The sequence below is a fragment of the Scyliorhinus canicula genome, chromosome 4 (assembly GCF_902713615.1).
Source record: "Scyliorhinus canicula chromosome 4, sScyCan1.1, whole genome shotgun sequence".
Lineage (NCBI taxonomy): Eukaryota > Metazoa > Chordata > Chondrichthyes > Carcharhiniformes > Scyliorhinidae > Scyliorhinus > Scyliorhinus canicula.
Window position 1 is genome coordinate 12750640 of NC_052149.1, and position 25695 is coordinate 12776334.

At 47.9% G+C, this 25695-nt stretch overlaps 1 protein-coding gene across 2 annotated transcripts in view; it reads left to right on the forward strand.

Moving 5' to 3' along the window:
- Positions 1–14431: 14431 nt before the first annotated feature.
- LOC119964353 (vitellogenin-like) overlaps positions 14432–25695 on the forward strand; it is a 98818-nt gene continuing 87554 nt past the window's right edge. For both annotated transcript variants that reach the window (XM_038793723.1, XM_038793724.1), the window contains exons 1-4: positions 14432–14616; positions 15327–15341; positions 15434–15585; positions 22303–22554. In XM_038793723.1, coding sequence (XP_038649651.1) covers positions 14574–14616; positions 15327–15341; positions 15434–15585; positions 22303–22554 — 462 coding nt within the window. In that variant the 5' untranslated portion in view covers positions 14432–14573. The remainder of the gene's footprint in view (positions 14617–15326; positions 15342–15433; positions 15586–22302; positions 22555–25695) is intronic.

The window sequence follows — 25695 nt, forward strand, 5'->3', positions numbered from 1 at the left end:
ATACATCCATGCTGATAATCTCAATTCTTCATTCAGTCGGGGGTTCGCTACTCTCTGGGTAAAGACATTTCTCCGGAATTCCCCATTGGATATTAGTGTATGGCAGTGGGGTTCATGGTTGGGGGGGGGGGGGGGGGTGAGGGTAGGCAATACAACGGGAGCTGAAAAATCAGTTTCCCGATGGCGTGAGATGCAGGTGGAGCCTCGACCAAGTGGAGCATCCAGTAGCAGGCGTGTGGCAGCAACAGTTAATGGTGCACGGTGATGGCCTTTGTTGGGTGTATGAGGTATGGAGTGAGGCCCTTCACATGGTCAATTACGCATCTTCATGTGCCCGGCTAAGTCTGATCCAATTCAAGGTGGTGCACAGGGTGCATCTGACTAAAGCGGGGATGAGTGGATTCTTCTCTGGGGTGGAGGACAAGTGTAAATATTGCTCTTGGGGTCCAACCAACCGCACTCATATGTTCTTGTCTTGTCCCACGTTAGTGAGCTTCTGGGGGGGAGGTGGGGGGTCTGGAGAGATTGCTCACTAATTACATGCTGATGCATTAAAATGAGGTACCCAGGCTCCCGCAGAAGGATATGCACTGCTCGACCAGCGAGGAAGGGGTAAGATTGCAAATCCCAATCACCCCAGAGAGAACCGGCGATTTTCTATTCTCCCCGGATTTGGAACCCGCTCCGATTTGCTCACGGATGGAGAGTGCGACTCAAAACCATCCCCACAATTGAATCAACATGAATTGTAGGAAAGAGTTTGCAATTTCTGCCAACCTTTCTGTGTGAAAGTGTTTTCTAATTTCATTTTCGAAAGACCTGGCTTCAAACTTTAAGCTAGATTCTAGACGACCCCCCCCCCACCACCCCCCGTCAAACCAGCGGAAATACTTTCTCTCAATCTACCCTTTCAGTTTCCATTGACAGCTTGAAAATTTCCATCAAATCACCACTTAGTCCAAGGTTTCTCAAAATGTGGGTCACACGCCCAGGACAAGTGTCATGTGAGAGTACCTTTAAGAAATGGATGTTTAAGCAATGTTCCTTTAAGAAATGGAGCAGCTCATATTACTGAAGTGATGTCAGAAGGCGAGGGGAGCTGGGCTCACTTCTGCTTTTGTTTTCAGTTTGAGAGAGAGCAGCTGAAAAGTGCCTGGCTGGTTTGCTGTGAGCTGTTTATGGTTTCAGTTTTGAGGAAAAGAGCTTGGGTGTGTCTGTGTTTGCAGTGAGCTGGATCTGCTGTGATCTCTGCCATGAAAGACTATCTCTGAATCATTTGGGTGAATTAAACTCATAATAGTAATGTCTTTAACCTGATGTGTTTCTGTTTAAAGGTGTTAAGTCTCTTGAATGTTTAAAGGAACAACTGAAGGATTATTTAGTGTTGTATTATTTTCAGGGTTATCTTTGAAGTAAGGGGTGTTAAGAGGTTCAATGTTTATTTAAAAGGTTAAGTTGAGTTCATGGAATAAACATTGTTTTGTGTTTAAAAACCCACGTGTCCATAATTGTAATACCACACCTGGAGAACAAGCCGTGTGCTTCAAAAGCAACAATCCATTAAAGGGGGGAGGTTGGTTGAACGCCATGATACATTTCAGGGTTCTGAAAACGCCGCTCCCATAACACAAGCAATTAGGGTTGGAGGTTCCCAGCAGTCTTGGTATTGTCTCCAACAATCGGGGAAGAAACATTGGTGTTGATTCTATCATCCCAAACCTCCCCCTTCGCCCCTCACCGCCACTGCCCTGGACGCTCACTGCTCATTCACACAGCTCTCTCTTCCCTGCTCAAACAGCCCCCAACCCCCTCACTGTATGAACCTGTGACCAACCCCCTGTGGGGTGCCCAAGTTCCCGCCCATCCCCCTCCCCACCCCGGGTGCTGGAGCACCCCCCCCCCCCCCGTAAACAAATTTGAACCACTTACTTGACAAATCTACCTCCTCCCCAGCTTTGAACCTGCCTGATTTGAGGAGGCGTGTGACCTCCTTGCCTCTGATTGAGCAGCGCTTGACCGAAGTCCTGAGGCCTGAGGAGCTCAATGCCTTGCACAGTTCCCACCCAACCTGAGTTGGAAAGTTGGGTTAAACAGGATCGAAAAAATTCCAAGGTAAAAAAGTCATAGTGGAGAGCCAATCCGACTCTGATCGCCATTCTGGGAAACTTGAGGTCAGTACAGTCATACACGTTGATAGACGGCGATACAGGTAACAGGTATGACCACTTACTTTTATATGCGCTGCTGCAGTGTTCCATGTACATAGAATTTACAGTGCAGAAGGAAGCCATTCGGCCCATCGAGCCTGCACCGGCCCATGGAAAGAGCACCCCATTTAAGCCCAGAACTCCGCCCCATACCCGTAACCCAGCAACCCCACCCAACCCCCTTGGACACTAAGGGCAATATACATGGCCAATCCACCTAACCTGCACGTTTTTGGACTGTGGGAGGAAACCGGAGCACCCGGTGGAAACCCACGCAGACACGGGGAGAACGTGCAGACAGTGACCCAAGCCGGGAATTGAACTTGGGACCCTGGAGCTGTGAAGCGACAATGCTAACCACTGTGCTACCATGCCGCCCCCATGTACTTTTATATCATCACGAATATGTGCTTTCGAATGCTCGGTGGCGTTAATCATCCCCATGCAGACCTCTGGTGGGAGAATCAGGAAATAATGAAGAATTCTGTGACTTGAAGTGAGGGGATAGAAAAACGGAACCCCTTAATTTATTTTCTCCGAGGTTTGTGGGTTTAGCAATGCAAACTCAGAATTTGAAGCGTGGAATGAATTAACTTCTTATGAGGAGAGGTTGAGTAGGTTGGGCCTGTGCTCATTGGAGTTTAGAATAATCCGAGGCGACCTTATTGAGACATATCGGATTCTCAGGGTGTTTGACAGGGTCGCTGCTGAGAGGTTGTTTCCCCTTGTGGGAGAATTGAGGACCAGAGGGCATCATCTCAGAGTAAGGGGGTCACCCATTTAAGACAGAGATGAGGAGCAATTTCTTCTCTCAGAGGGTAGTGAATCTGTGGAATTCTTTACCTCAGAGAGCTGTCGAGGTTGGGTCAATAAGAATGTTCAAAGGTGAGATAGACATATTTTTCATCAGTGAGGGAATCGAGGGTTATGGGGATAAGGCAGGAAAGCGGAGTTGAGGATTTATCGCATCACATCAGTCACAATCTCATTGAATGGCGGATCAGACTCGATGGGCCGAGTGGCCTAATTCTGCTCCTATCTTATGGTCTCAACAGCAAAGAATAGGCTGGATGGTGGTTGAAGGAAAGATTAATAAAGGAATTTAGGAACGGGGCGGGGACATGTGGAATTCAGACACCTGCTTGTGTGAAGGTTCAACACCTGCACAGATTACCCACATAAACTGACAGCAACATAGAGGCTTTTTCAGGTTCAGATGACCATCAATCCACCTATCCCATTTTGCCACAGAAATCCCTCCAGGTAATCTGTTTCCATAATGACCACCTTTCCAGCACAAAACAACCCTCCCATTTTTCTTGTGTTGCCGTTAATTGGTAAACATGACCCCTTAAGCTTTAACTCTGTAGACAACAGAACTGTTTCCATGAATCCAAGTTGCCTGAACCCGTTCATAATTCTGGCAATGATGACAATTGACCTAGCTCTTTCTGTTTTGAACTGTCCATGTAATTCTTTCCTTGAGATCACTTTTTCAACAGTTGGGACAGGGCTACGACTTTCCATGCTGAAATCTCTCATACTCCGTGCAAAATTAGCAAAACGTCTAGGATCACCCTTCAGGCCGAAGTCCGTTGTGTTTGTTTATTTTATTGAGTAAACCTCTCCGTGATTTGTAATCAGAAAGAACCATGACATAAAGTCACCATGACATGTGACTGGAGTTTTGTAACATTAAGCCTGAGATACTCCATGCTCCTGTTAGTTTAGCACTTGGGCCTTTGGGTCAAAGGTCATGGATTCAGCAGCAGATGTTAACCAGAGCGGCATTTTATTCCACGGTGTTTTATTCAAGAAAAATGTCCACAGCACAAAGGCTAAATTGCAGTGTAATTTACATTGTAAAGTTCAGACACAGAAGAAGTAATCAGTTCATGCCCAGCAAAGAGATCCATCGATGGTAAAGGCTGCCCAGGCGTGAAGCTACCCACCTGTCCTTAGAGTTAAACCCACTCCCTCTCTCCTCCCCCACGCTGAGGCCTCCCTGAGTGGCCCCGGTGAGACCACCTCACCTTATTTCAGTCCAGGCCCCAGTGACAACCTCCAGCCTGGGTCTGCTGCAGTACCAGCAGTGGCCACCATTCCCAGTGGTGGTGCTGGTGCTGGAGAGCTGCCGGCCTCCGTTGAGCTGGTAGCTCACGGAGGCAGGAAATTCCTCCTGACCATGGTGAGGGTTTCAACACCAACCAGGTAACTGCCTGATCGGTGTTAAATCGGGAGGGGTTTGGTGCTCAAAATCTTGGGGTTGCCGCCGACTCTCCAACCGCTGGATGGGTCCACAACTGCGACCATTAAATTCTTCACGTTAACTCTGCTTTCTTCTCCACAGATGCTGCCTGGCCTGCTGTGCATTCCCGACTCTTTTCTGTTCGGATGATTGTATTGCTGTGGGAGTTTGCTGTGAGTAAATTGACTGCCATGTTTCCCATGATATAACAGTGACTACAATTCAAATGTAACGCTGGGCTGTAAAACGTTGAGTCTTGAGGTTGTGAAGGGGTGCCCGTCAATTGCAAGTTATTTATTTCCCTCCAGTTAACAGCAGCGACTACGCATTGAAAGTAATTTACTCTGTGAAATACTTTGAAACATTTCCATGTGATAATAAAGTGCGAAATAAATATTGAGCAAAGCGAGAATTCATTGCATGCTGTGCTGGAACAGTGAGAAATTCGGCTCAGCGGATTGAAATAAACAAACCCATATTTACAAAGCGGGCTGAATTTTTTCTTCCCACCAGTCTCTGGGGAGCTGTGCAGCAGAAAATGTTTCTTTTCATTCATTATCAGGAAATCCATATCACTAACAATACGAGCATTCGCTGCCCATCTCTTATTGGCCTTGAGTGATGGTGGGGATAGAGCTTCTTCAGTCCATGTGGGGACCATGTCCCAGTCTGTTTGTGCCTGTGACTTGTAGGGACACCTGGGAGTGATGGAGTTCCCATGCATCTGCTCCCGTGTAAGAAGATCCATCTGCTGCTTTACCGCCCCATCTCTATGTTTACCCAGGAATGTTCCCTTCCAGCCGGGGAACACTTCAGCAGTCAAGGGCATTCAGCCTCTGATCTCCGGGTAAGCGTTCTCCAAGACGGCCTTCAGGACACGCGACAACGCAGAATCGCCGAGCAGAAACTTATAGCCAAGTTCCACACACATGAGTATGGCCTCAACCGGGACCTTGGATTCATGTTGCATTACATTCACCCCCCACCATCTGGCCTGGGCTTGCGAAATCCTACCAACTGTCCTGGCTTGAGACAATTCACACCTCTTTAACCTGTGATTATCCCTCTCTCCAGTTGCTCCGTCTGGACGTGCAGACTTCATTACCTGCAAAGTATCATATTGCACCTTTGACTTTGTCGATATATATGTTTCTGGAGCCCACTTCTTCATTCACCTGAGGAAGGAGCAGTGCTCCGAAATATAGTGATTCGAAACAAACCAGTTGGTGTTGTTAGACTTCTTACTGTGCTCACCCCAGTCCAATGCCGGCATCTCCACATCATCTCTGTGGGTGGCAGTGGTAAGCACTGCTGCCTCACAGTTCCAGAGACCCGGGTTCAATTCTAACCTTGGGTCACTGTCTGTGTGGAGTTAGCACACTCTCCCCCTGTCTGCGTGGGTTTCCTCCGGGTGCGCATGTTTCCTCCCACAGTCCAAAGATGCGCAGGTTTGAATACCTGGAATTAAAAGTCTAACAATGACCATGAATCTATTGTCGATTGTCAGAAAAACCCATCTGGTTCACTAATGCCCTTTCGGGAAGGAAATCTGCCGTCCTTACCTGGTCTGGCCGACATGAGACTCCAGACCCACAGCAATGTGGTTGACTCTTAACTGCCCCCTCAAGGGCAATTAGGGATGGGCAATAAATGCGGGCACAGCCTGCCACACCCACATCCCATGAACAAATTTTAAAAAGGATTAGGTGGATAGCCCATGCTAAATTGCTAAAAGATTAGGTGGGGTTACTGGGTAAATGGGGATAGCTTTGGGATGTGGGCCTCGATTGGATGCTCTTTCAGAGGGTCGATGCTGACTCGATGGGCCGAATGGCCTCCTTCTGCACGGTAGAGGTTCTAAGATTCTATAATGCCTTTCACACCTTCAGTATGTCCCAAAGCATTTTACATCCAATTAAATACTTTCGAGGCGGAGTCACTATTGGAACCGTTGCTGTCAATTTGTCTCTAACAATATCGCACAAACAACCGTGTACTAATAGCCAGATCATTTGTTTGAGTGATGTTGGTTGATATATGAAAGTTAATCAGCACACCAGTTGAGAACATCCAGGCTCCTCTTCAAATAGTCCAATGGGACCTTTCACTTCAACCCCAGAGGGCTGATGGGGCTGATATGGTCAATGGAAGGGTCTTGGGGAAAATTGATGTGCAGAGAGATCTGGGAGTTCAGGTCCATTGTACCCTGAAGGTGGCAACGCAGGTTGATAGAGTGGTCAAGAAGGCATACAGCATGCTTGCCTTCATCGGAAGGGGTATTGAGTACAAGAGTTGGCAGGTCATGTTACAGTTGTACAGGACTTTGGTTCGGCCACATTTGGAATACTGCGTGCAGTTCTGGTCGCCACATTACCAGAAGGATGTGGATGCCTTGGAGAGGGTGCAGAGGAGGTTCACCAGGATGTTGCCTGGTATGGAGGGTGCTAGCTATGAAGAAAGGTTAAGTAGATTAGGATTGTTTTCGTTGGAAAGACGGAGGTTGAGGGGGGACCTGATTGAGGTCTACAAAATTATGAGAGGTATGGACAGGATGGATAGCAACAAGCTTTTCCCAAGAGGGGGGTGTCAGTTACAAGGGGTCACGATTTCAAAGTGAGAGGGGGAAAGTTTAAGGGAGATGCGCGTGTAAAATTTTTTACACAGAGGGTGGTGGGTGCCTCTAGGGCACGATAGCATCATTTAAGAAGCATCTAGACAGGTATATGAATGGGCGGGAACAGAGGGAAGTAGACCTTGGCAAATAGGAGACAGGTTTAGATAAAGGATCTGGATTGGCGCAGGCTGGGAGGGCCGAAGGGCCTGTTCCTGTGCTGTAATTTTCTTTGTTCTTTGTTCTTTGTTTCCAAAAGACAACACCCCCGACAGTACAGAACTGCATCGGTCCTGCACAGAACCACAGAAAGTTCACAGTGCAAAAAGAGGCCCATTCAGCCCATCCTGTCTTCCCTGGCCAAAAACGACACTAGTCGCTCATTTTTAATCCCATTTTTGATTTCCAGGTCTGCAGCCTTGCAAGTTCCAGCACTTCAGATGCAGATGCAGGTACCTTTTTAAATGAATTGAGTGTTTCAGCCTCAACCACCAACGCAGGCAGAGAATTCCAGACGCCCACCACCCTCTAGGTGAAGAAATCTTTCCTCATGTCTCCTCTAATCCATCTCCCAATCACCTTAAATCTATGCCGTCTGGTAATTGACCCCTCAACTAGAGTAAACAGGTCATTCCTGTCTACCCCTTCCTAATTTTGTACATCTCAATTAGGTCACCCCTTAGCCTCCTCTGTTCAAAGGAAAACAACCCTGGCCTATCAAATCTCTCTTTATAGCTGCAATTTTCAAGTCCTGATAATATTCTTGTCAATCCCCTCTGCATTCTCTCCAGAGAAAGTATTCCCTTCCTGTGATGTGGTGACCTGAGCTGTACACAACACTCCAGCTGTGGCCTAACCACTGTTTTCTACAGTTCCATCATTTCACCCCTGCTTTTGTGCACAATACCTCACCCAATGAAGGAAAGAATTCCTGTGCTTTCTGGACCACATTGTTCACCTATCCTGCCAAGTTCAAGGACCTGCACTCTTGAGGTCTATCACTTCCTCAACCCCTTGCAATATCTTCCCATCTATTGAGTAATTCCCATGTTTTGCTTGCCTTCCCCAAATGGAGTACCTCACACTTTGCTGAATCGCATTCCATTTGTAATTTCTCTGCTCACTCATCCAAATCATTGACGTCATTCTGGAGTCGACAGCTCTCCTCGTCACTATCAATTACACGGCCATTTCTGTGTCATCTGCAAATGTCCCAATCATGCCTCTCCCACATTTAAGTCTAAATCATTAATATATGCAACTGTGCTGAATGTAGGAAATTGTTGCAGAGTTATTACTTTGCTGTTAATGTTATCGATTTTGTGTTTAAATTGAAATTTAATTATTTTTTAATAAATTTAGAGTACCCAATTAATTTTTTCCAATTAAGGGACAATTTAGCGTGGCCAATCCACCTACCCTGCGCACCTTTGGTTGTAGGGGCGAAACCCATGCAAACACAGGGAGAACGTGCAAACTCCACACGGACAGTGACCCAGAGTCGGGATCAAACCTGGGAACTCGGCGCCATGAGGCAACAGGGCTAACCCACTGCGCCACTGTGTTGCCCTCAATTAAAGTTTATTTTAGCACAAATTAGACCTATTGGTCAGTGTTATCATTCCTGTGGTGAAGTATTCCTTCCTCACAGTTTTACAAATTTGCAAATTTTGGGATTTTCGTTCGGCATCCTAACTAAAATTGGGGGTTCTTTTGCCAGGATTTGAAAGATATAGGGCAGGATTCTCCATTTGTGGGACAGTGGGCTAGATTCTCTGTTCCTGAGGCTATGGGTTGTATTCTCTGATTTTGCAGCTATGTCCAGAGGAAGCGTCTGGTCTTGCGACCAAAATGCCGGTGGCACCCCCACACCGATGCCTCGCCCGGTGGGGGGGGGTGAGCAGCCATCAGGATGGAGAATGGCCGGGTCTGTGGCGCATGCACACGGCAGCAATCTGCGGCGGCGGCGCCATACAACATGGTGCTGCCGCGCGCGGACCCAGCCTGCCAGAGAGTGTCCCCTGTAACCCCCATCACCAACCCCGCACCCCCCCCCCCCCCCCCCCATCAGCCCGCAGCCACCACGAGAGGTCCCCGAAAACTGAGAGGACCTGCGACCGAAGCCATTGGGAAGTCGACCCATCAGGGGCGGAGCATCCGGGGAGGGCCTCAGGTGAAGTCCTGAGGCCATCCCAACGGCGTGCAGCGTACTCAGCGATTCAGCCGTTTTTGAGGGGCGGAGCGTCTGAAAAACGGCGCCGCCCCCGATTCCGGCATAAAAACGGATTCTCCGACCAATCGGCGAACGCGATTTCAGTGTCAGCAATTGAAGAATCCCGCCCTAAGTATTGATGCCGCGGCAGGATTCGTGAACATTCACAGTAGCAAAACTGTCGCCGAACCTGGATCGATTCAGCGACTGTGGAGGGGCTAGCACCGGTATCAGGTGGAACACGATTGATTCCAATGGAAAACGGTGCAGGATTCGCCTGGTCCGTGATTGACACTCGGGAGGCTGACAAGCTGCCGCCACATATACACACTGCACACCCCACACACACTATCCCAGCCAACAGGATGGCAGTGGTTGTGCTGCAGCGCACCCATACAGCTGATGGGTCGGCTGGGAACAGAGGGCACCCAGCGGGGTGGCCTGGGGAGACGCCTATATGAAGAGTACCCCTATGTTCACAGTGGGCTGCCAGTGACGTGCACAGCTGCAAGGCTGCCTTGCATGCCTTGACAATGGTGTTCTGTGCCCACCCAGCACAACCCCACAGCCCACCTCCTGGCCATACACTCCCCCCCCCCGCTACTCCCCCCGGGCCTGACAGAAGACCCCCGGCCAGCGGCAGAACTGTCGGTAAACTGTGGCGATGTTGGACACTTTCTGCGCACCCTTTCTCTCCTTCAGCAGCCATGGCACAGGTTTCACGATTTTTAAAAGCACAAGTGAACCGCACCATTGGGAACTCGGCCCATCAGAGGCGGAGAGACGTGGAGGCCTCGAAGAATACCGGATCATGCTCGCTAATGATATGCAATTGGTGTTTACTGCACATGCGTTCCAGACGGCATTGATGCTGCTGCCGAGGTGACGGAGAATTGCGATTTGCCGTCAAATCTGCGCCCGCCGCGATTTTGGCGCCGGAACTATTCTCCGCGCAATCGCGGGTTCCCGATTTCAGCCAATGGAGAATCCCGCCCATAATTCCTTGTTTGGTTTCGGATTATTGAATTTAAAGACAGTAAGTAAGAGGATCTGCCGCTTTATCTCGTGTGTTTATATCATTATCAGAGGAGGTATGTAGGGATCATGATGAGGTGAGAAAAGCCATTCAAGTGCTTCTGAACTCGTGCCAGAAGCCAATGGACAGAAATTTAGAAATCAAAGGAAAGAACCAGGTCAGACATATATTGAGTTTGAAATAAGTTACAAAATAATTTTTACAGGTGGATATGGGCATTAAAAATAGACCTAACATGAAACTCTTAGGGAAATGACTATTCTGACAAAATTGAAAGATTCGCTACCTACGCTAGTGAGAACGTATGTGGAGGAGCAAAGGTTTAACACCGCTAGTCAGGCAGCAGAAATGGCAGATGATTTTGAATTGCTCATAAATCAAGGATTCGATTTCAACATCATTTTCAGTCTATGAAGGATAGGAAGTGGGGAAATGAGAACTCCACTGGTGATCATGGCGAAGGTGGTCTATTTGGAGATATTAAAGAGATTTTGCTTCAGGTTAAGAATGAAATGTATGAGGGTGGATGAGAGATAAGAAACCTCAAATGTTTTCATTGTAATAAAGTCAGACACACAAAGTCACAGTGTTGGTCATCAAGAAAAGTACTGGGAAGACAGACTTTCCAAAAGGATAAGACAGTTGTGGTTTATTAAAGAGGAAAAAGAAACCATGGTTACAGCAGAAGAGGCACAAAAGAGTGTACAGCCTGTTGAGGTTGGATGGTAAGCAAGTCAGGTCTTGTTAATTTTGTTTTAAATTTCCAATTAAGGGGCAACTGAGCGTGGCCGATCCACCTACCCTGCACATCTTTGGGTTGTGGGGGTGGGACCCACGCAGACACGGGGAGAATGTGCAAACTCCACACAGACAGTAACCCGGGGTCAGGATCAGATTTGTGAAGGTACGGTTTACACGTGTACAAAGTGGATTAGGTAAAGAGTTTAAAATGTTAAGGGATACTGGAGGAAGTCTCGAATCGTATCATCCGGACAGTCACCAATTCACAATACTCCGTGAAGCACGGGTCACAAAAAACTTGCTATATTCTTTCCTTTAGTTGATACCCTCAGAAATCTTGTTAGCGTGGATATAGTAACAAAATCTTTCTGCACAGGACTTCCCATTTTCAGATTCTTCCTTGAATGGCCCAATGGCGCCAAACTATCCCATCATTTTACAGTGAATCTGGGATCTGCTCACAACTTCCCCTCCTTCCGGGAGCTTCCCTTAATGTAAAGAGTCTAGCGTATATTGTAATACAAACCAATTGGAGCAGCTTGTCTTGGATTTAATGCGATGCTGGCAATCTCTCTGTCTCACTCTGCCTCCATGCCTTAATCTAATTGCACACATGGCAAGCTCTGCAGCTCCTCGGGCAGTTTCTGTCACAAGAGGAAACACCTTCTCAAACATGTATGTTATTGAAACATTTCATAATATTAAATCCATCTCGCAGATCACTTCTGAATTTTCTTTTCTTCAGAGGAAAGATCCCATACTGCTCAATCTTTCCTGATAGTTATATCTCCTCAGGTCGGAGATCATTTTTCCTCATCTTTTTGCGCCTTTACCAAGCTCTCTATAACCTATATCTTTTTTTTATAATATGGATACCAGAACTGTTTGCTATACTTCAAGTGGGAGGCAGTGACAAAGTGGTATTGCCACTGGATTGGCGTACCAGAGACATAGGGGACCGAGGTTCAAATCCCGCCATGGCAGATGGTGAGATTTGAATGGAAATCTGGAATTAAAAGTCTGTAAAAAAAAACACCTGGTTCACTAATGCCCTTTAGGGAAGGAAATATCCTCTCCTTAACTGGTCTGGCCTACATGTGACTCCAGATCCACAGCAATGCGATTAACTCTTAAATTCTCCCTCAAGGGGTGTCCACATTCTATGGAGGAATACAAATGGATCACTTATAGGCTAGGCCTTCATCGCCTTTGTTTTTTTTTTCATTGGTTGTGAGAAGAGGCGTGCAGTGTTGGCAATTGTGGAAAGTTTCACTTATGTTGGGCCGGATTCTTCGATCCCCCAGCCATCTGTTCCTCGGCTGTGCTCCATTCACTGGTGACGGGATTCTCTCACCCCGTCAGTGATTTCCCATTGACACCCCCCCCCCCCCCCCCCCCCCCCCCCCCATGCCACTGGGAAATCCGCTGACGGGAATCCCAATGGCCAAAGAATTCAGTCAGTGGTCAGATTTTAGAGTCCATTATTAATGATGAGATCGCGGAGTACTTGGAAGTGCGTGATAAAATAGGACTGAGTCAGCACGGCTTTGTCAAGGGGAGGTCATGTCTGACAAATCTGTCAGACAAAGGTGAACCAGTAGACATGATTTATTTAGATTTCCAGAAGGCCTTTGACAAGGTGCCGCATAGGAGACTGTTAAATACGTTAAGAGCCCATGGTGTTCAGGGTAAGATCCTGGCATGGATAGAGGATTGGCTGACTGGCAGAAGGCAGAGAATGGGGATCAAGGGGTCTGTTTCAGGATGGCAGCCGGTGACTAGTGGTGTGCTCAGGGGTTGGTGTTTGGACCACAACTTTTCACCATATACATTAATGATCTGGAAGAAGGAACTGAAGGGGCTGTTGCTAAGTTTGCGGATGATACAAAGATCTGTAGAGGGACAGGTAGTATTGAGGAAGCAGACGGCCTGCAGAAGTACGTGGACAGGCTAGGAGAGTGGGCAAAGAAGTGGTAGATGGAATACAATATGGAAAAGTGTGAGCTTATGCACTTTGGAAGAAAAAATGGAGGCATAGACTATTTTCTAAATGGAAAGATGCTTGGGAAATCAGAAGCATAAAGGGACTTGGGAGTCCTTGTTCACAATTCTCTTAAGGTTAACGTGCAGGTTCAGTCAGCAGTTAGGAAGGCAAATGCAATGTTAGCATTCATGTCAAGAGGGCTAGAATACAAGACCAGGGATATACTTCTGAGGCCATATAAGGCTCTGGTCAGATCCCATTTGGAGTATTGTGAGCAGTTTGGGCCCCATATATAAGGAAGGATGTGCTGGCCTTGGAAAGGGTCCAGAGGAAGTTCACAAGAATGATCCCTGGTATGAAGAGCTTGTCGTATGAGGAACAGTTGAGGACTCTGGGTCTGTATTCGTTGGAGTTTAGAAGGATAAGGGGGGATCTTATTGAAATTTACAGGATATTGTGAGGCCTGGATAGAGTGGACGTGGAGAGGATGTTTCCACTTGTAGGAAAATCTAGAAGCAGAGGACACACTCTCAGACTAAAGGGACGATCTTTCAAAACAGAGATGGGGAGGAATTTCTTCAGCTAGAGGGTGGTGAATCTGTGGAACTCTTTGCCGCAAATCACTGAGTGTCTTTAAGACAGAGATAGATAGGTTCTTGATTATTAAGGGGATCAGGGGTTATGGGGAGAAGGCAGGAGAATGGGGATGAGAAAAATATCTCCATGATTCAATGGTGGAGAAGACTCGATGGGCCGAGTGGCCTAATTCTGCTCCTATGTCTGATGGCGGTATGGACTAATTCCAGCCGTTATGTTTCCACCACATTCAACCTTTGGCAGTCCCTGTGCGGAAACCGTCTGACCCTTGGGGGAGGGGGGGGGGATTAAGTTAGCAATTCTATCTCCAAAGTCCCTTGTGACACCTGCTGCTTGCCATCTATAAGCTGAGCAAAAAAAATCTTCTCTCTGAGAATATTATTGATTCTATCATTAGTTTAAACGTCGGATTTCCAACATCCTGCAAAATGCAGCACAGAAATGCTGAGTTATCCCAAAAGGTTCTGATTTCCTGTCGATGCAACGCAAATATATTTTTAAAGTGCGCAGTTATGTACTCAACGGGACATTGTCAAATGAAATAAAGAGGAAGTTAGTTTTATATTTTGAATGTTAAAGCAAAAAGATAACAGCAATCTTTGACACATGGGAACACGTACAAATTCTAGGTCACCATAACCCATGCACTGCGACAGTGCCAAATTCCAATGCCAGGTCGGGAACACAGAGATTGCAAATAAACTTTTGAAACAGAAAAACCTATCTCACCTCAAAACCTGTCATTCGTTGGAGATCTTGTTTACTGGACAGGTTCTGGTGCTTCCAAAAAAAAATTCAACGCTTTTTTTCTTCATGTGTCAAACCAATCTGACAGGAAAGTGATTGGTCACAGGGTAGGGTGCATGCGGTCCCATGTGTTGAGCAACTGCTATAAAGGGCAAAGTGAGAGAGAGACTCGTCGCATTTGCCATTTATTATGATGAGGGGCATCATTTTTGCACTCGCCTTCGCTCTTGTGGGTAAGTTTACAAAGCTTCACGTATCGGGTCCTCAAGAGGGTGGATAGAATGCAGAGTAGGTGGATTGGCCACGCTAAATTGCCCCTTAATTGGAAAAAATAATTGGCTAATCTAAATTTTAAAAAAAAGAAAAAAAAAAAGAGGGTGGATAGAAGATTTTATTGGAATGACAGAAGGGATCCGTTACGAGGACAGAATAGAGAAGCTGGGATTGCTCTTCTTCGGTTTAAGAGAAGGTTTAATTTAGGTGGTCAAAAGGGCTTTGGTCGAGGAATGATGGAGAAGTCGCTTCTTTCTGATGGGAGATTTGGTAAGTGTGCGGACACAGATTTAATATCGTTGACGAAAGAACCAGGTGAGGAGATTTTTTTTTTTCACAAGAAGTTGGTAGGATCTGAAAAGCACTGTTGCAACTGGTAGTGAAAGTCGATTCAACAGTAACTTTCAAAAATAAAATCAAGTACAAATTTGAAAACGAAAGAGATTGCAGAGCTGTGGAGAAAGAGCAGGGCAGTGGAGCTAATTGATTAGCTCTTTCAACGCGCCGGCATGAGTGTGAAGGGCTGAATGGCCTCTGCTGTCCCGTGCGTTTCTAGATTTCGATAAGCGTATTCAATTTAATTACTTATGCAAATTATTCAAGTAAGATTATTTTGATTGTTTCATGAATGATCTGCACATTCTGATTTTGCTTTCTTCATTTCCCACAGGGAGCCAACAATATGGTAAGGATATTTCACATCTGGATTTCACGTGGCTGTAGAATGTCATTTTTGGGGTTACTTCTTAACCTACCACTCACTCCCTTTCCTCACAGAGCCTTCTTTCAGCCACGGCAAGACCTATGTCTATCAGTACGAAGGAGTGATTCTGACCGGCCTGCCTGAAAATGGCTTGGCTAAGGGAGGCCTCAAGATAACCAGCAAAGTGCAAATTGGTTCAGTCGGTCAGAGGAAACATTTACTCAAGGTATGGAGCATGTGAAGAATAGTCGGCTACCAGGATTTCAATTGTACTAAAATCAAAGGGTAGGTTTGCCACTCCCATTGAAAATCGTGGGTTACAATCACCTCCCAGCATGCAATTCCATATCAGGGCCTCCCATTTGGCTCAGCCATCCTTGAGTTGGTCAACTGAAAATGCTGGAAAGGATGGCACGGTATCACGGTGGTTATCACTGTTGCTTCACAGCGCCAGGGTCCCAGGTTCGATTCCCAGCTTGGGTCACTGTCTATGCGGAGTCTGCACATTCTCCCTGTGTCTGCGTGGGTTTCCTACGAATGCTCCAGTTTCCTCCCAGAAAGACGTGCTTGTTAGATGAATTGGGCAGTCTGAATTCTCCCTCTGTGTACCCGAACAGGTGCCGGAATGTGGCGACGAGGGGATTTTCACAGTAACTTCACTGTAGTGTTAATGTAAGCCTACTTGTGACTATAATATTATTATTATTATTACATCAAGTAAGCCTCTGAACTCCGGGGGGGGGGGGGGGGGGGGGGGGGGGGGTAGATGTGAGAAAAGCAGGTTAACACATAGGTAGCGAAATTTCTCCAGGAAGTGAGAATCACTTGCAAGGCTAACATGGCCCCAACGCTATTTGCCCCTGAGAAGGTAATACTTGGATTACTGCAGTCCATGTGGCCCAGGTACAGAAAATTGATCAAAAGCAAAACATTTAATTGAATTGGCGAAGACGGGTAAGACTGCAAATGTAAAATTCTAATTGAATAACTTTGCTTCAGCCAATCTTATTATTATTATAAAGAGGTGGTTGGGAGAGCAAATTTGGGCCACTGTGCCCCCAGACCCCCTAAACTCTGCTGAAAATCAAAAGGTCAGCCTGCTTATTGTTTCAGACCCTTTCAGGGCAATTCCATGTCCTTAGAATTCTTTGCTAACCCTAACCCTAACCCTTCAGGTTTCCCACAAGTGCATTTTATTGTCACTATTTTCTACTCCATCCCTATTATTTAAATAATACTTAATTGTGACCACGACAAATGGTTGTCAAGTTTTGCCAAAGCAAGGATGCGATTTTCAACTTGCCCCTTGAGCGTCAAGCTGCCAAGTGACATTGTTATGGAAAACACCCGTTGCAGTTGCTATAACGATTCACAAAGACAGCTTTAGGCCTGACAGGTATGTTTAAAAGCTTGCGCCGTAATGTCATGTCTTATTAATTCCCTGAATGACAATTTTATATTTGCCATTGGAGTCGTGAATTGCTTCAATAAAGTACGAATGTGCTTTTAAGGGCTTATAGATTTTTACAATGCAGAAAGAGACCATTTGGTTCGTAATGACTTTGCCTGCTTCTTGAACGAGCTATCCAATTCGCCCGATTGGCGCGTAGCATTCATGTCCCAGGCCCACTAATCCAGAGGCCTAGGCTAATGCTCTGGGGAATGTGGGTTCAAATCCCACCACAGCAGCTGGTGGAGTTCAGATTCAATTGCTAAAATCTGGAATTGAAAATGAGTCTCAGTAATGGCCACCGTGGGTCTATCACCGATTGTTGTAAAACCCCATCGCAATCACTTCAGGGAAGGAAATTTGTCATCCTTGCATGGTCAGTAAGGCTTGTGTGTGACGCCGGGCTTTCCAAGTTGACGATTGTCTGCCCTCTGAATTGATCCACCCAGCCACTCTGTTCCAGAGCAACAAATGGTGACTTTGACAACGATGCCGTCATCCCAGAAAAGAATCAGGAAGTCTCATTTCCCCCTGCTCTTTCCCACAGTCCTGTATTTTTTTTTACCTTTTGAAATATATTTTAAAATTCCTTCTGAAGGTTACTATTGAACCCACAATATCCCATCGCTCTATCAGGCACTCTTTCCAGACCTCAGTAACTCAGTGGAAAAACATGGTCCTCATCTCTCCCCTGGTTCTTTTGCCGATTATCTTTCAGTCGTGCCCCCTGGTTACTAACTACTTTTACCAATGGAAATATCTTTCCTTACTTACTATACCAAACCCACTCCTAATTTTGAACTCCTCTACAAAATTTCCCTTTCACCTTCTCTTTTTTTTAAAAATAATTTTTATTGAAAAATTTTGAATTTGTACAACAACATCGCACCATAATAAAATACCAACAATAACAATAATGATAGCAATCATAAACATTCGCCCCTACTCAATGCACAACACAACATATTAACAACAACTTAAATTAACACAATGTTAAGTTACATAACCGTAGGAAAAAAAATAGAAACTATAATAAGTTAACCCCCACCCCGGGTTGCTGCTGCTATTGACCAAGCTTGTGAAGAGTCCCCCAGCCCCTGACCACCTGCACCCCCAGGTACCTAAAACTCTCCCCTGCCCTCCTAAGCGGGAGCCTACCAATTCTTTCCTCCTGGTCTCCAGGGTGCACCACAAACACCTCACTCTTGCCTAAATTTAGTTTATAGCCTGAAAAGGTCCCAAACTCGGCTAGCAGCTCCATCACCCCCGGCATCCCTCCCACCGGGTCCGCCACATACAGTAACAGGTCATCGGCATACAACGACACCCTACGTTCCTCCCCACCTCGCACCAAACCTCTCCACCTCCCTGAATCCCTCAACGCCATCGCCAACGGCTCGATTGCCAATGCAAACAATAAGGGGGACAGGGGGCAACCCTGCCTGGTCCCTCGGTAAAGCCGGAAGTACTCCGACCTCCTTCCATTCGTGGCCACACACGCCATTGGGGCCTCATATAGCAGCCTTACCCATCTAATAAACCCTTCACCAAATCCAAATCTCCCCAATACCTCCCATAAGTACCCCCACTCCACTCTATCGAAGGCCTTCTCTGCATCCAGCGCCACCACTATCTCTGCCTCCCCCTCAATCGCCAGCATCATGATGACATTCAACAATCTCCGCACATTCGTGTTCAGCTGCCTTCCCTTCACAAACCCTGTCTGGTCCTCGTGTACAACCCCTGGCACACAGTCCTCTATCCTGGTGGCCAGGATATTTGCCAACACCTTGGCATCCACATTGAGGAGAGATATGGGCCTGTATGAACCATATTGCTGGGGGTCCTTGTCCCTCTTTAAGATTAACAAAATCAGCGCCCGTGACATCGTCGGGGGCAAAGTCCCCCCTTCCCACGCTTCATTAAGTGTCTGCACCAGCAAGGGGCCCACTAGGTCCACAAACTTTTTATAAAATTCCACCGGGAACCCATCTGGCCCCGGTGCCTTCCCTGGCTGCATCTGCCCGATCCCCTTAGCTAGCTCCTCCAGCTCAATCGGCGCCCCCAACCCCTCCACCTGCTCCTCCTGCACCTTCGGGAAAGAAAGCCCGTCGAGGAACCTCTCCATTCCCCTCCTCTCCACCGTTGGCTCCAACCGGTACAGTTCCCCGTAAAAGTCCTTGAAGACCTCATTCACCTCTACCCCCTTCCGCACCACATTCCCACTCTTGTCCCTCACTCCAGCAATTTCCTTAGCCGCATCCCGCTTGCAGAGCTGATGAGCCAGCGTCCTACTCGCCTTTTCACCATGTTCGTACACTGCCCCTTGTGCTTTCCTCCACTGTGCCTCCGCCTTTCTAGTGGTCAGCAAATCAAATTTAGCCTGCAGGCTGCGCCTCTCCCCCAACAGTCCCTCCTCTTGTGCCTCTGCGTACCTCCTGTCTACCTCCAGCATCTTTCCCACCAGTCTATCCCTCTCACTCCTCTCGCTCCTCTCCCTGTGTGCCCGGATGGATATCAGCTCCCCACGAATCACTGCCTTCAGGGCTTCCCAGACCATCCCCACCTGGACCTCCCCCATATCATTCACCTCGAGGTACCCCTCAATACTTGCCCGGACCCTCCTACACACCTCCTCCTCCGCCAACAACCCCACATCCAACCGCCACAACGGGCGCTGGTCCTGCACCTCCCCCATCTCCAACTCTATCCAATGCGGAGCGTGGTAGGAGATTGCAATGGCCGAATATTCGGCCTCCTCCACTCTCGGAATCAGTCCCCTACTCACCACGAAGAAGTCTATCCGAGATTAGACCCTATGTACGTGGGAGAAGAAAGGGTACTCCTGTGTCCTCGGCCTCACAAACCTCCATGGATCCACCCCTCCTATCTGGTCCATAAACCCTCTCAGTACCTTGGCCGCCGCCGGCCTCCTACTCGTCCTAGAGCTGGACCGATCCAGTGAAGGATCCAACACCGTATTGAAGTCCCCCCCCATAATCAGACCTCCCGCCTCTAGATCCGGGACCCGTCCCAGCATACGCCTCATAAAGCCCGCATCGTCCCAATTTGGGGCATACACACTAGCAAGTACCACCTTCTCTCCTTGTAGCCTGCCCCTAACCATAACATACCTACCCCCCTTATCCGCCACCACCTCAGATGCCTCAAACGACACATTTTTCCCCACCAGAATCGCCACTCCCCAGTTCTTCACATCCAACCCAGAGTGGAAAACCTGCCCCACCCATCCCTTCCTCAGACGGACCTGGTCCGTCACCTTCAGGTGGGTCTCCTGAAGCATTGCCACATTTGCCTTTAGCCCCCTCAGATGAGCAAGTACCCTAGACCGCTTCACCGGCCCATTCAATCCTCTCGCATTCCAGGTGACCAACCGGATCAGAGGGCGTCCTGCCCCCCTCCCCCGTCGACTAGCCATAGCCCGTCGACTGCCCGCCCCAGGCCAGCATCCCCCGCCCGACCCAGTCCCCACAGCGACAACACCTCACCTCTGTCCCCCCAGCCCCCACCAGCTCCTTCCTGACCCTGCCAGCAGCAACCCGGTATTCCCCTTTCCCCCACCCCCCCTCCCTCCCCCCCAGGCTAGGAACCCTCCTAGCCGCGAACCGTCCTCCATTGTACTTCTGTGGGTCAGCTAACTTCTGCTGACCCCGGAAACTCCCGCCAAAAACCCGACCCCTCCCAAAGTGGGATCATCCTCCATCCTATCCCTCCTCCAGGCACCGCTCCAGCGCGGGGAAGAACCAGTTAAGGCCCCCCCCGTCATCGTCTCCACCCCCCCAGCCCACAACACGGGAAACCAGAGGAAAGCCCACGCTTTCGCACTGCCCCACCACACCCTTCTGACGCAGCGCCCAAATAGCAGCCCCACTCCATACCCCCAACCCGACATAGAATACAACAAACCCCCCCAACCCTCCCCGCAAGATACAAAACTCAAACAATGCCCCACAACAAAAAACAGAACAACACCCCAATAAATAACCATATCAAAATTACAAAAGTACAGAAAAAACACAGCAACAGCAGAAACCAGCAATAAAGAATTACAACCGACCCCGCAACCCCCAACCCCTAGTTCGAGTCCAGTTTCTCCGTCCGCACGAAGGCCCACGGCTCCTCAGGGGAATCAAAATAATAATGCCGATCCAAATAAGTTACCCACAGGCGCGCAGGCTGCAACATTCCAAACTTTATCTTCTTCTTGTAGAGCACCTCTTTCGTCCGATTAAACCCGGACCGCCGCTTAGCCACCTCCGCACTCCAATCCTGGTAGATCCGTACTACCCCATTCTCCCAGTTGCTGCTCTTTACCCTCTTGGCCCAGCGCAGCACACACTCCCGATCACTGAACCGGTGGAACCTCACCAGCACCGCACGCGGGGGTTCATTCTCCTTAGGCGGTAACCACGATGAATCCTTAATGTTCGATGCTAAATTCTCTCGACAGCTGTTTGCTACCCGACCACCATGACTCGATGGTTGCAAACGTACGGTAGAACTGCTGGTTAAAAGCCTGCAGCCAACTCTGTGTTTTATAGATTCCTCACATCCCATGGCACGGTAGCACACTGGTTAGCACTGTTGCTTCGCAGTGACAGAGACTCGGGTTCGATTCCCAGCTTGGGTCACTGTCTGTGTGGAGTCTGCACGTTCTCCCCGGGTCTGCGTGGGTTTCCTCCGGGCGCTCCGGTTTCCTCCCACAAGTCCCGAAAGACATGCAGGTTTAGGTGAATTGGACATTCTGAATTCTCCCTCTGTGTACCCGAACAGGCCCTAGAATGTGGCGACCAGGGGCTTTTCACAGTAACTTCATTGCAGTGTCAATGTAAGCCTACTTGTGACACTAACAAAGATTAATTCATTAATTAGAACATAGAACATAGAACAGTACAGCACAGAACAGGCCCTTCGGCCCTCAATGTTGTGCCGAGCCATGATCACCCTACTCAAACCCACGTATCCACCCTATACCCATAACCCAACAACCCCCCCCCCCCAACCTTACTTTTATTAGGACACTACGGGCAATTTAGCATGGCCAATCCACCTAACCCGCACATCTTTGGATTGTGGGAGGAAACCGGAGCACCCGGAGGAAACCCACGCACACAGGGGGAGGACATGCAGACTCCACACAGACAGTGACCCAGCCGGGAATCGAACCTGGGACCCTGGAGCTGTGAAGCATTTATGCTAACCACCATGCTACCCTGCTGCCCCCCATGCTACCCTGCTGCCCCCCATGCTACCCTGCTGCCCCCCATGCTACCCTGCTGCCCCCCATGCTACCCTGCTGCCCCCCATGCTACCCTGCTGCCCCCCATGCTACCCTGCTGCCCTAATAATGAATAAATCTCAGTTGTCATCATCTAAACATAATAACTCCTAAAAATGCTAGTCGATGGTTTCTGAAAGCCGTTTCTTATTAAACATTTTTAAATGTTAATTCTTTGCTCTTCCATCCTCAAGATTATCTCACCTCAAATTCAAGAGTACAGCGGGATTTGGCCAAATGCTCAATTCATCCCAGCTCGGAAGCTGACTCGAAAGCTGAACGCACAACTGAGCAAGCCTGTTGAGTTTGACTACAGCCATGGCCGAGTGGGAAATATCTACGCCCAGGCAGACCTGCCAGAAAACATCCTCAACATCTACAGGGGCATCCTGAATACGTTGCAGATCAGTATTAAAAAGTCGCAGAATATTTACGAGTTGCAAGAGGTATGTCAGTTTTTTAAAAGGACATTTATTCTTGAGGTGTGGATCTCACTGGCAGAGCGTGTACCTGCTGCTCATGGGTGGCACAGTGGCACAGTGGTTAGCACTGCCGCCTCACGGCACCAGGGACCCGGGTTCAATTCTGACCTTGGGTGGCTCTCTCTGTAGAGTTTGTATGTTCTCCCCACGTCTGCGCGTGTTTCCTCCAGTTTCCTCCCACAGTCCACGGCAGGTAAGGTGGATTGGCCATGCTAAACTTCACCCTTATGTTCAGAGATTAGGTGGGATTGCAGGGAGTGCGCCTAGGTTAGGGTACTCTGTTGCAGGACCGGTGCAGACTCGATAGGACAAATGGTCTCCTTCGTACCATAGGGATTCTGTGATCCCCTGACATCCCTGAAAGGTTGTGGTGAGCTGCCTTCCAGCACTGCGGCAGCCTACCTGGTGAATTTGCTTTCACAAAGGCATTTGGGAGCAAGTTCCAGGATTTTGACCTAGTAACAATGAAGGAACGGCAATATGTATCCAAGTTAAGATTGGTACAGGACTTGGAGATTAGGTGGAGGCGATAGTGTTCCCAGCTATCTTCTGCTATTGTCCTTCTTGATCATGGAGTTTACAGGGTTAGAAGGTGCTGTCAATGCAGCCTCGGCAAGTTGTTGTGGTTATCCAGTTATCAGTACACACTGTAGCCACAATGTGCCTGAGGTGGAGGGAGCGAATGTCTGAGGTAGTGCTGGGCTGACATGAGCAGAGTGCGATACCCTGGATGGTGTCAAACTTCTTGAGCGTTACTGCAGCTGCACTCATCCAGTCAAGTGGAGAGCATGGCACCATACACCTGACTTGTGCCTTGTAGATGGTGCCAATGCTTTGGGGAGTCACGAGGTAAGTTGGTTGCTGTAGAATACCTTGCCTCAAAACTTCACTAGTCACTATTGAGAACAAAGAACAAAGAACAATACAGCCCAGGAACAGACCCTTCGGCCCTCCAAGCCTGTACTGGTCATGATACCACCTTTGGTCAAAACCCTCAGCACTTCCATGTGCCATATCCCTCTATACCCATCCTATCCATGTATTTGTCAAGGTGCCTTTTGAACAGATGCCTATTAATATATCTGCTTCCACAACTCCCCTAGCAACACGTTTCAGGCACTCACCACCCTCTGTGTAAAAAACCTGCCTCGCACATCTCCTTTAAACTTTGCCCCACGGACCGTAAACCTATGCCCCTTAGTGGCTGACCCCTCCAACCTGGGAAAGAGTGCCTGCCCATCCACTTTATCCATGCCCCTCATAATCTTGTAGACCTCGATCAGGTTGCCGCTCAAACTCTGTTGATCTAATGAAAACAGCCTCTCTTTCAGCCTCTCCGCATAGCTAACACCCTCCAGATCAGGAAACATCCTGGTAAACCTCCTCTGCACCCTCTCCAAAGCCTCCAACGTCCTTCTGGTAGTGTGGCAAACAGAATTGTGCACAATATTCCAAGAGCGGCCTAACCAAGGTTCTATACAACTGTAGCATGACTTGCCAGTTTTTATACTTGATGCCCCGTCCAATGAAGGCAAGCATTCCATATGCTTTCTTGACTATCTTGTCTACTTGTGATGCCACTTTCAAAGATCTGTGGACCTGCATGCCCAGATCTCTCTGGTTTTCTGTATTCCTAAGAGTTTTGCCATTTACTGTTTATTTACCCTCTAGGTTAGACCTGCCAAAATGCATTACCTCACATTTGTCAAGATTAAACTCCATGTGCCATTTCTCTACCCAGGTCTCCAACCTATCTATTTCCTGCTGTATCCTCTGACAATCCTCAACACTATCTGCCACTCCACCAACCTTGATGTTATCTGGGAACTTACTAATCAGACCAGCTACATTTTCCTCCAAATCGTCACAACCTTCCATTCATAAAATCATCCTTCTACTGCTACCCTGTGCCTTCTGTGGCTGAGCCAGTCCTGTATCCATCTTGCCACCTCAGCTCTGATCCCGTGTGACTGCACCTTTTGTACCAGTCTGCCATGAGGCACATTGTCAAAGGCTTTACTGAAGTCCAAGTAAACAACATCCACCACCCTCTCCTCATCAATTATCTTTGTCACCCCCTCAAAAAAGTTGATCAAGTTAGTGAGGCACGATCTCCACTTCACAAAACCATGCTGTCTATTGCTAATGAGTCCATTTGTTTCCAAATGGGAATAAATCCTGTTCCTGATAATTTTCTCCAATAATTTACCAACTACCGACGTGAGGCTCACCGGCCTATAGTTTCCAGGATTATCCTTGCTACCTTGCTTAAACAGAGGTACCACATTAGCTATTCTCCATTCCTCTGGAATCTCAACTATAGCAAATGAGGATACAAATATGTCAGTCAAAGCCCCAACAATTTTCTCCTTTGCTTCCCTCAGTATTCTGGAGTAAATCCCATCTGGCCCAGGAGACTTATCTACCTTAATGTATTTTAAAACACCCAATACCTCCTACTTTTTGATGTCAACATGGCCCAGACTGTCCACACTCCCTACCCAAGAATTATCTTCCACAAAGTCCCTTGTGGTGAACACTGATGCAAAGTACTCATTTAGTACTTCGGCCATTTCCTCTGGCTCAACATATAGATTTTTCCCACCGTCCTTAAATGGTCCAATCCTTTCCCTGGCCACCCTCTTGCTTTTTACATATGAATAAAAAGCTTTGGGATACACCTTAATCCTACTTGCCAAGGACTTTTCATGACCCCTCCTTGCCCTCCTAATTTCCCGCTTCAGTACCTTCCTACGTTCTTTATACTCCTCAAGGGTTTTGACTGTCCCCACCCTTCTTGACCATACAAAAGCCTCCATTTTCTTTTTGATGAGGTTCGCAATATCCCTCGTTATCCAAGGCTCCCTAAACTTCCCATACTTATCCTTCATTCTCTCAGGAACGTGACTTTCCTGAATCCTAATCAACTGTCGCTTGAAAGACTCCCACTTGTCCGATGTTGATTTACCATCCAACAGCCGCACCCAATCCGAATTATTTCAATTCCTGTCTAATGTTATCGTAATTGCCTTTCCTCAGTTTCGCACCTTAACCCGAGGGTTACCCTCATCCCTGTCCAAAAGTACCCTAAAACTTACAGAATTG